Below are 11,458 nucleotides of genomic sequence, written 5' to 3'. Positions count from 1 at the left end.
AAAGGTGATGTCCCAACATAACGTTATAAAAACAATGATTTGTCTATTTGTATGTGACAGTGATTTTTAAAAAAATGAAAATGTAAGGTTGGAATTCAATTTCACAACAAAAAAATAATTTATGTTATTTATTTTTATTTGATCAGATTTCAGATACATACAGTGGCCACACAGGGATAGTATACAGGTTATAGTTCACGCCAAACATAAATTTAAATATACAGTAATTCATCTTAAATACAACCATTAAACAAGTCCGGACTTGTTAAAGCATTTACTTTGTTCTATGCACAGTCAGCACTTGCACTCTTGGTGTACTTAATATCCAACATCCAGTTAAGTCGAAGATGTACACAGTTAGTTATCTTTAATTTTACTTGGAATGGAAGAAAACAAATGATTTTTGCATCTACGAAGATAACTGACAAAATCTACCAACCTTAGCTAAGAATAATGGCAATTAGTGCTAGAAGTACTATGTGTCATGTACAAATATCATCGGAACCTTAGCACTAATCATTGACAACAATGCTCTGTTTAAAGGTATAGTATGCTACAGTTGTTGGTTATTGCTAGCAAACACAATTTTCAAACTCACTACCAGATTTACTTCAGCCAAAGACAGTATAAAAGATGTTCAGTGTTACCCACTGGTTTCTGAAATCTCATTTATAGCTTCAAGATAATTCTTTTGAGTGGCATTTTAGTGATCTGAAACCTGATGTGAAGAGTGAAGGGTAGAACTGACCATGAAACTTGTGCTGATGTAGATATCATGGGAAAGTCTCTTTTCTGGCAAGAAGAATGACCTAGATTTCCAAGATTTACTTAAAGGTTTATTCCCTATGACTGGAAACGAGTCACTGAAACCCTAACACTCACCATTCACGTTGTCATTTATGTCAAGGACGTCATTTAGTAATGACTGCAAACAAAAGTATAAGACAAGCCTCACTTTTACATCTGGCAGGTACCTCCATGTTTTACACTGTCTGTCAATGCAGCTGAAGTGCATTCTTCGTCCTGTTTGCTGTTATTGTCCTGTATATGTGTTACAGCCAAGAAATGTCAGTTACATGGCAAAATGAGAATAAATAAGGAAGGCAGGGTCTCTGGAGATAAAGACACTGTCATACACTTCTAATGGGTCATAAATAATAACTAGACAGGGGTTCCATTGCTTCTTAGGAAAACTACATATAACTATCCGGTCTTTAGGTGATGACGTGACGAATCCTGCTTCTGGGCGTAAGCAGTCTGCGTTTAATATGGCTTTTGTGTTGTTAACATGTTTAATGTTTTATATTCTCTTCTATTTAATCTCAAAAAGCTCCTAAAAACAGTCAGTGATCACTGTTGACCTCCCTCGGCTTTTATTACCGCTAATCATTTATTTAAGCTCAGTTTTTAAAACCTTACGATGTAACTACAGCCCAGCCCATGCAGCAGTATATGAATGACTAACCTCGTATTGTGGATGGATTATCTCAGTTGTTCTCCTGAGTGAAGTTTGGTCCGTTTACAGCAACCTGCCATGCGATTACATTTGTTCCTGACCACCAAGAATCCTCACGTTAACTTTTATTGAGTGGAGAAAGGGTTAGCGTGTTTATATTATGCTCACATAGCTGTGTTGCTAGCGGTCACGTAGCACATCATTATATACCAGCTAGCCCAACTTCAGTAACCCTACAAACGTCACTGCTGTTTAGTTTTCTGTCTTCATTTATGTTGGAAGTGATAGCAGAGCTGTACGTTTGAATTTGTTTCCAAAATCCCTCAGTCAGGACATGCTATATTGTATTTAGATGGAAGCTAGCAAGCTAGCTTCCTGCTAATTTCTAACTGCGTTAAATGTCATAAATTCTGTTTTCATGGATGCCTGGATGATAAACTCAATTGTTACATCTGGTAGAGCAGAACACTGATCATTTTATTACAGATGAAAGACTTTGGACAGTTTTTCAACTCTCAGTGATGCCACAGTGATTGTTTGACTTAGGGACCTGTAGCGGAGTTTGAGCCCAGACACGGCTAGTGACGTCAGACTTAAAGACCGGATAGATAACGAGATGGTTATAAACAACATTTAGTTAAATCTCCTTAAATTACCCACTGTAAATGTCAATCAACTACATACTAACTTAATGCAAACTGTATTTTCCTGTAGAGGGGTAGTTGGACAGGTGAGTTGTTAGTTCAGGATTCACAGTCTGAAAAGCAAAAAAATAAAACTTTTAAGATTCAACTTTAATTCACAAAAGATCATTTCTGCTTCCATGCAGTGAAAAAGTAATTAATGTTGACCATATGGGTACTATAAGTGTTTGACACGAGAGCATGTGAAAAACAGCACAACATTCAAATTAAGATCACAAAACCAGCAGAAAACAAAAGTATTTATATTGTTTCAACAGGTTCAGTGTGACCACGGTTTAATAACTCATTCTTGAAAGGCTGCTATTTGCAGTTTGGGTTATACAGAAATCAAAATGTCAATTTCCGCTGCTTAAAAAAAGCAAAACCTTGAGAAACGTGTCTTTTCCACACTGTAGATAAAGCAAATAATCAGGGTTCATAACTTTGGCAATCTATGAACTGTTTATCATCCAACATAATCCAGGCAAAATTAAAATTTCTTTCTTGGCTAAATTGTTGCAATTATTCGTAATTACCTTATCCCTTAGCTGCACATAGTTTTTAATGCAACTGTGTAAATTAGTTAGCATGGTAGCTCAGTAAACTGTAATGGTAAACATGATATCTGCTAAACACCAACGTTTTCATTTTAAGCATGCTAGTATGTTGATGTTACACAACCTATGCCATTCCACCTGAGTACTCATTCCACCTGCTACTCAGCCTTGTTATAGATTGCTTTGTAAACACAAAAAAACTTGTATTTGTGTGGTGGTTTACAGCAGCCATCAACAGTTAATAGATATAACCCTGAAAATGTGAGTTTAGTTACTGAAGGATCTCTCATCACTCAGGATTGATCAGTTCAGTGGGCTACCAAGTTTCAAGATAGAAATTTGGCATTATTAAAGGAATATTGTTAAGGACAATAGATAGAACTGACCTGCATCTTTAGTGGTCTTTTGTGTAAGTAGTTGAAGTGAATTTCTTTGTGCTGTCATTTCCTTTTGATTTTCCCTGAGGGAAGAGACCAGAAGTATTATCAGCCATGTTTCTAACACTTTATCAGGCAATTCTGTATCTTATTGTTGTGCTTACCGTTATGAGCTTGAACAGTTCCTCTCTGACCTGATAGTAACAATGTAGACAAATTGTTTACATTTTGGTACATGGCAAACACTAAACACTTTCTTCTAACCATCAAATATTTGTTTTTTGATAAATATATCTAGAGTGATATCTGTTCTGCTAAAATGAATAAACCTACCTTCTGCTCTGCAAAACACCCTGTGATCAAAATAAAAAAACCCTGGAAGAGAGAAAAAAATACATAACATGTCTAAAAAGACACGATGGTTTTCCTTTTTAATCAGGTTTGCAGTTTTTATCAGCAGAGACAAGAGTTTAAGGGAATTATATGCCAATTGGAAAGTTAGATCTGGGCATCCCTATTTCCATTGAGTGACGCTTTCTGATCATCATCAGAAACTTGTATATTGATAATTAACTCAACTGTAATACATGGGTTTATTTTTACTTTTAAACAATGAAATAATCAATGTTTTAAAATATGTTACTTCTACAACTCATCAACAATGAAAAGCAAAAAAAGATAACTTTTAAAGAAAAAGAATTATAAAAAAAGACAATTATAATTTTTAAAATAGAGTGAAATGGAGATTTGTCCATTGTTGATTTTCTTTTTCATATTTGTGAATGTTTTAGATCATCAAATACATTTTTTGAAATAATTATTACCTAAATTTGCTTGGTATGTGCTAACTGTGCATTCAAATTACCTGGAAGGTATTAAGGATGGTGAAAATGTAGGTGATAACGTTATACATGGGGCTATCAGACATGATGAGTTGAATGAAGCCAACGATCCATGTCACTCCAAAGACAGGTGTTAGAACAATCACCACTTTGAGGATGCCTTTTGCCGTTTCCTTGTCATCAGCCTTGCTGCTGTCAGGGACTGAGGTCTTCATCAGTGTAACGATGACAACAACCATGGAAAAGAGATTTGCCAAAACAATGGTTCCCACAGGCAGGAGAAAAGCATGCATGGAGCCAACCAAGAGTCTTACGTAAACTAGCCAGCATGTTGTGCTGTTGTAGTAGTTCTGGTTGGTGTATTTGTAGTACACATAGCTGGATCCCACCATTAGGATTGGGCAAACATACCCTAAAATGCTGGAGAGGAACATGAAAACTCTTTTCCTCAGTGGGCTGAAGACAAAGATGAGCTGGTGGACAAGCATGATGCTCAGGCACAGCATCCAGCAGAACATAGCCAAGTAAAACAGGTGTTTGCATATGGTCAGAACTAGACACCAGCTGTCACTTAGAGTCTCGGGATTGCTAGAAGCCAAGAAACTGCAATTTGCGAGCAAGAGGAATGTGGCAATGTTCACTATAGCTGTGTGCCGAAAATGAGAAAGGTTAGTCTTGACCACAGCTGACCACACAAGAGATTCAATGATGAGAAAGATCACCAAGGAGCAAATGGACACACCAAGGCCAATATTTGAAATAAGTTCAAGGATAGGATCTTTTTTTCCTCCATCACCCTTGGACATTAGGACAGAGAATGCAGTTAGGTGGTTGCACTCACATATTGTGTGGTTTTCATCAGAAATGCTGATATTGCATCCTTCATCTGACCATTTATTCCCTGTGGTGTTCCAGAAGACACAGTGAGGTTGAGTGGGGTTGGTTTTCCCACTGGGGAAGTCCAGTCTAATTCGTATAGTTGAATCACTTTTATTGTCCAGTGTGGCTGATAATATGAGGTCGGTAGGTTTAGGTTGTGTGCCATTAAAGCTGTTATTTAATTTACTCATTAGATTTTTCACAGCTACAGTTTTCAGTATTCCGTTGGTCTTGTTCATATTCACACCAATGTCAAACACAGACACATTACAGTTATTGCTTCGACAGAATGTAAGGTCTAGATTTGTACTGTTGACTCCGTTGCTCTGGTTGACCTGAATGTTCTTCACTAGACCTTCCACAGAATTTAGGTAGTTTGATGACATGTTATAACGAACTGTGTCATTTACCCCACTCCAGGTGCCATTCAACATATTGCTTGCTGCACTAACAAAATCCTGAAAGACAGTAAAAAAAAAAAAAAAATTAGTTTGACTGAACAGTGACTTTTCACACTTTCCCAGTTGATGCTAGGACCCCCTATTCAGGCGTAATCTGCTTGGGTGTACAGTCAGTGATCTTCAAGTGCTGCGTGGTCTGTTGTTGAAATTTAAAGTGGAAGAGAAACACTACATGTATAAAGGCTAATTTACACCATAGAGCCCTGCTCTCAAAAACAGACATAGATCTGTGAAGCAACGGGGAGCAGAATTTGTCTGAATCACCAAAGCAACAAGTTAAAGTCTGACATGCCAGCTTTTCCTGGCTGGGTGTACGGAAGTATGCAATCGGTCTGTGAAGGTTCTCAGTCATCCAGGTCATCGTAGTCAAAGGAGTTTGTAAAGAAAAGTGTCTGGACTTCTTTAAGTTGCTTGAAGACGTTTCACCTCTCATCCGAGAAGCTTCTTCAGTTCTAAGGTCAAATGGCCGAGAGTCCCAGATTTAAACCCTGTGGGAGTATCCCCCCAAAGAGGGACAAAGGACCCCCTGGTGATCCTCTAATCACATGAGCCAAGGTGTGAAAGCGGGTGTGGGACCTAATCAGCCAGGGTTTCGGGTGAGCTCATTGTGAAACCTGGCCCCACCTTGTGCTGTGCACATTGAAGAGAATGGCAACCTCAACATCGAAGTTTACCGGAAGCCCACACACACGGACCAGTACCTCCTCTTTGACCCCCATCACCCTCTGGAACACAAACTTGGAGTAATCAGGACCCTACACCACCGGGCAGAACATGTTCCCTCTAAGCCTGAGGGAAAAAAGAAGGAACACACACACGTAAAGGAAGCACTCAAAACATGCGGTTATCCTAACTGGGCGTTCATAAAGTCAGCTAAGAGGCACAGAAAAGAAGATCAGACACCAGCGAGGGAGGATATGAAAGACAGACGCAACAACGTTGTCATCCCCTATGTAGCCGGTGTATCAGAGAAACTCAGGAGAGTTTTCTCCAAGCACGACATCCCCGTGTACTTCAGACCCAGCAACACACTCAGACAGAAACTGGTTCACCCAAAAGACAAAACTCCAAAACACAGACTTAACAACGTGGTGTATGCTGTACAGTGCAGCGAGGAATGCCCAGACCTCTACATCAGAGAGACCAAACAGCCACTTCACAAGCGCATGGCACAACATAGAAGAGCCACCTCCACAGGACAAGACTCAGCAGTCCATCTGCATCTTAAGGATAAAGGTCACTCTTTCGAGGATGCCAACGTTCACATTTTGGACAGAGAGGACAGATGGTTTGAAAGAGGAGTGAAAGAGGCCATCTATGTCCACTGTGAGCGACCATCTTTGAACAGAGGCGGTGGTTTACGACACCAACTGTCTGCCATCTATAATCCAGTTTTGAGTTCCCTCCCCAGACGCCTTAATGCCCACTCACATCCTGGGCCATCTGACCTCAGGAATTCACATGACAAGGTGGGGCCAGGTTTCACAATGAGCTCACCCGAAACCCTGGCTGATTAGGTCCCACACCCGCTTTCACACCTTGGCTCATGTGATTAGAGGATCACCAGGGGGTCCTTTGTCCCTCTTTGGGGGGATACTCCCACAGGGTTTAAATCTGGGACTCTCGGCCATTTGACCTTAGAACTGAAGAAGCTTCTCGGATGAGAAGTGAAACGTCTTCAAGCAACTTAAAGAAGTCCAGACGCTTTTCTTTGCAAACTCCTTTGACTACGAGGTATGCAATCAGCTGGCAAAGGAAATGCTTACAAAATGTCATCAGCCAATAAAATATTCTCTCTTTTCCCAACACAATCAAAGAGTTTACTACATAAGAGGTTACTAGATAGGTACACCACACACATAATTATTTTTCTTACCGAAATGTGAACGAAAATTCTAATATGCATCAGAACTTCCACGGGTGGACAAAAATCTTGATGTTAAAAGTCTCCTTCACTTACATTTGGGCTTGGCATTTCCTCACTTCTAAAATAAAGTTCAGTCAATGAAATGATGTGAGGAAAAAGTTTTCAAAAAAGTGTGGCATCTCTTCCTCAGAGCCTCTGCTTTTTTTGTTTTCTTACACCTGAGGTGGGAAGTATAAATACTTGGTTTCTGTAGAATTTTCAGGTACTTGAGTAATTTTATTTTCTGACTACTTTTTAGGTTTAATTCCTACTTAAAAAAAACCTTTTGACTCCTTACATTTTCAAAACAGGCTCATTACTTTTTGTTTAGCTCAAAAGTAGCTGCAAGCCTTTAAATGTGAAAATAATTTGAGCCTAAACAGTAACACATGGAAGGCAGTCCTGTCTGTACCATAATCACCAAAGGATGTCGCATAAAAATAGATGACGTTTGCCATAGTGAGGGGTTGAATTCAACCTGTGATTTTTTTTCCATAAGTTGTAAGGTACTTCAGCATCTAGCTAGTCTTACAAAAGGGGAGCGAGCATAAAGGGAGTGACTTTTTTAAAGTGGCAGTTAATTTCAAATACAGCATTTCTATCAGCTTAAACAAACATCAGCAAACAAACTGTTTGTGTGCAGTTTGATGCACAGTGATTTGCAGCTAAAGGTCCAGCTGCTGTATATCACGGGGAGAGAAAAGAAGGAGAGCTAACCTGACACAGAGATGGAGAAAGATAAAAATAGACAGGACAGGAAAGGAAGAAACAGGTTAGTTTGCTGTACTGCGATTAGCACAGTGGCTACACAGTGCTAATGGTCGCTTACATTAAGTGTAGGAGAGATTAATATTCCATCACAATGTTGAGGATGAAAATCAGCAAGGACAATTCATTAGACACCTGCTGAAATCATGTTGAATTCAGTTGTGTAAATCTACAAAGAGCACCAGGTCAGCTGATCACAGCCCATACACAAAGACAATTTAGTGGCGCTCTCAACAGAAATTATTGTGAGTCTTTTACTCACACTGAGCCACTACAACTGATTGTAGGGTTCCCCCACCTGCTGAATCCACTTTAAGGCTTAAGTGTGCTCATTTTCCTGTTTAGAGGCAAAGTCTCCCTCTACAATGTAGGCAACAGAAAATAGAGCTATATTTTTTATTTTCCTTTTTTTTCCCTTCTGATTCAAGCTGAGTACAATTAGACTTACAAATCAGACTAAAGTTTGTATTCCCATCCACTACTATTATTTTATTATTACATTAATATTGCACAAGGCTCAGTTAGCTTTGTAAAAACAGCTAGTAGAAATATCCTCCAAAGAGCTACTTCTTATTGTCTTACATTGAGTAAATTTCAGAGCCTCTGCTTATTGCATCAGCTGATTGTGCTCCTTGCTACACTCAACGTGGCAGGGAAAAATCGGTTTCTGCTTGTTGATTTGGTGAATAACCTGTCACCTGATTCAGACTCTACTGCATGCTGTCCACATTCATAAAGAGCTTTACAAAACTGGGCATTACAGCTAACAGCTGGGTTTTCCTGTGTCAGTGCAGCTAGCCAAAGAACAAAGAACCACTTACTACTTAAAAAATGAAGAGTGAAAATGAACAGTATGTCCTTGGGTTTAACATAAAACTCACTGTTGGACCAAGTGCCAGCATGAAAATGACCCCCTTAGACTTATTTCTAGTTTAAACAACCTAGTTTTCTGAGTTAGTGGTTCTACATATTAGTTCTTACTAGTTAGCTAACATAAAATAATGTAAGTCTACTGACCACAACCAACCTGGTGATGTAATGTTCTGTACTGACACCAGATGGTGCTAAACATGTTTTAAAAACTTTGAGCTGTGCATGCTATATCATCCAGGTAAGTAAATCTCCAAAAGTTGATTCCATTCATCTGGACGTAGCATTTTCAATGGGAGAAACATTTTGTCACTCATCCAAGTGACTTATTCAGTCTTAGCTGACTGCAGGTTTCCCCAATCTTATAAACACTACATTTGGATAATGACTGAAACCAGCACCACTGAAGGAACAATGGGCTGGGAGGTCAGATCCTTCATCATGATTATGCAAATTCTAATGACCACTGATCATCAACCACTGATCAGTGGCCATGAGTACCATTCACAGAGAGTTGGGGAATGGCTCCAATCATAGCATTGTAAGATGGTGACAGATGTACCCTTAGGCCCCCTCCTTGATTCAGAGATGGTCTTTTCCTTTTCACATAAATGGCCTCCTTAACTCCCCGCTCAAACCAGCGTTCCTCCCTGTCCAGGATGTGTACATCCTCATCATTGAAAGAGTGTCCACTGGCCTTCCATCCATCTATCCATTTTCTTCCGCTTATCCGGGGCCAGGTCGCCGGGGCAGCAGCCCAAGCAGAGAAGCCCAGATCTCCCTCTCCCCAGCCACCTCCTCCAGCTTGTCTGGGGGAACACCAAGGTGTTCCCAGGCCAGCCGAGAGATATAATCTCTCCAGTGTGTCCTGGGTCTGCCCCGGGGCCTCCTCTCAGTGGGACATGCCTGGGAAAACTTCGCCCAGGAGGCATCCTTGTCAGACGCCCGAACCACCTCAACTGGCTCCTTTCAATGTGGAGGAGCAGCGGCTCTACTCTGAGCCCCTCCCGAATGGCCAAACTTCTCACCCTATCTCTAAGGGAGAGGCCAGCCACCCTTTGGAGGAAGCCCATTTCCGCCGCTTGTATCCGCGATCTCGTTCTTTCGGTCACTACCCACAGCTCGTGACCATAGGTGAGGGTAGGGGCGTAGATCGACCGGTAAATTGAGGGTACAGCATCCGCACCGCTGCGGCCGCTGCACCAATCCGTCTGTCGATTTCCTGCTCACTTCTCCCGTCACTCGTGAACAAGACTTAGACTTAAACTCCTCCACTTGGGGCAGGAACTTGTCCCCGACCCAGAGTGGGCACTCCACCCTTTGCCGGCTGAGGACCATGGCCTCAGATTTGGAGGTGCTGACTCTCATTCCCACCGCTTCACACTCGGCTGCGAACCGTTCCAACGCGAGCTGAAGGCCAACAGAACAACATCATCTGCAAATAGCAGAGATGAGATCCTGAGACCACCCAAGTGAAAGCCTTCCACCACTTGGCTACGCCTAGAAATTCTGTCCATAAAAATTATAAACAGAATCGGTGACAAAGGGCAGCCCTGGCAGAGCCCATCACCCACCAGGAACGACTCCAACTTATTGCCAGCTATGCAGACCACGCTCTTGCAACAGTTGTATAAGGACTGAATGGCCCATAGCAATGGGCCAGACACCCCATACTCCCGGAGTACCCCCTACAGGACCCCCCCGAGGGACATGGTCGAATGCCTTCTCCAAGTCCACAAAGCACATGTAGACTGGTTGGGCAAACTCCTATGCACCCTCAAGTATCCTTGAGAGGATAAAGAGCTGATCCAGTGTTCCACGACCAGGACGAAAACCACATTGTTCCCCCTGCATCTGAGGTTCGACTAACAGATGGGCTCTCCTCTCCAGCAGCCTGGTATGGACTTTCCCAGGGAGGCTGAGGAGTGTGATTCCCCTGTAGTTGGAACACACCTTCCGGTCCCCTTTCTTAAAGATGAGGACCACCACCATGGTCTGCCAGACCAGGGGTACTGCCCCTGATCTCCACGCAACATTGTAGAAGCGTGACAACCAAGACAGCCCTACAACATCCAGAGCCTTCAGGAACTCGGGGCAGAACTCGTCCACCCCAGGGGCTCTGCCACCAAGGAGTTCTTTACCTGCCTCAGTGACCTCACCCCCAGAGATTGGCGGGTCATCCCCTTTGTCCCCAGACTCTGCTTCCACCACGGAAAACATGCCAGTGGGATTGAGGAGGTCCTCGAAGTATTCCTTCCACCGCCCAACAATTTTCTCAGTCGAAGCCTGCAGCACTCCACCCGCACTATACACAGTGCAGGTAGAACACTGCTTTCCCCTCCTGAGTCGCCTGACGGTTTGCCAGAATCTCTTTGAGGCAGTCCGAAAGTCTTTTTCCATGGTGTTAGAGTCAAATTGTTAAATGTTGCCATTATTGTACTTAAAATTTGTATATCTTGGTTCAAACTGTATGATCAAAGACATTCCTTTGTTTGTTGAATGTTTTTTCAAATATTAATATTTTAATGCAACTTTTGGCCCATTGAAATGAATGGCGAGCTTCATTTGTGGTGTGTTGGCTCCATCTTTTGGTCCCATTGAAACGAATTTCAAACTTCATTTGTGGTGTTGGCTCTCTCTAGTGGTATGCCGGGAGTGG

At 41.7% G+C, this 11,458-nt stretch overlaps 1 protein-coding gene across 2 annotated transcripts in view; it reads right to left on the bottom strand.

The window, feature by feature from the left end:
• Positions 1 to 171: 171 nt before the first annotated feature.
• LOC134643263 (adhesion G protein-coupled receptor F4-like) overlaps positions 172 to 11,458 on the bottom strand; it is a 28,807-nt gene continuing 17,520 nt past the window's right edge. Inside the window, exons 15-19 of one of the 2 annotated variants that reach the window (XM_063495540.1) lie at positions 3,939 to 5,252; positions 3,407 to 3,448; positions 3,238 to 3,267; positions 3,083 to 3,156; positions 172 to 2,213 (exon numbers count right to left, since the gene is read on the bottom strand). In XM_063495540.1, the coding sequence (XP_063351610.1) occupies positions 3,091 to 3,156; positions 3,238 to 3,267; positions 3,407 to 3,448; positions 3,939 to 5,252 (1,452 nt within the window). In that variant the 3' untranslated portion in view covers positions 172 to 2,213; positions 3,083 to 3,090. The remainder of the gene's footprint in view (positions 2,214 to 3,082; positions 3,157 to 3,237; positions 3,268 to 3,406; positions 3,449 to 3,938; positions 5,253 to 11,458) is intronic. The other variant, XM_063495541.1, reaches the window with a different exon arrangement.

The sequence above is a fragment of the Pelmatolapia mariae genome, linkage group LG15 (genome assembly GCF_036321145.2).
Source record: "Pelmatolapia mariae isolate MD_Pm_ZW linkage group LG15, Pm_UMD_F_2, whole genome shotgun sequence".
NCBI classification, from domain to species: domain Eukaryota; kingdom Metazoa; phylum Chordata; class Actinopteri; order Cichliformes; family Cichlidae; genus Pelmatolapia; species Pelmatolapia mariae.
Note: the sequence above shows the minus strand (reverse complement) of the source record. Positions and strands in the feature narration are given on the sequence as shown.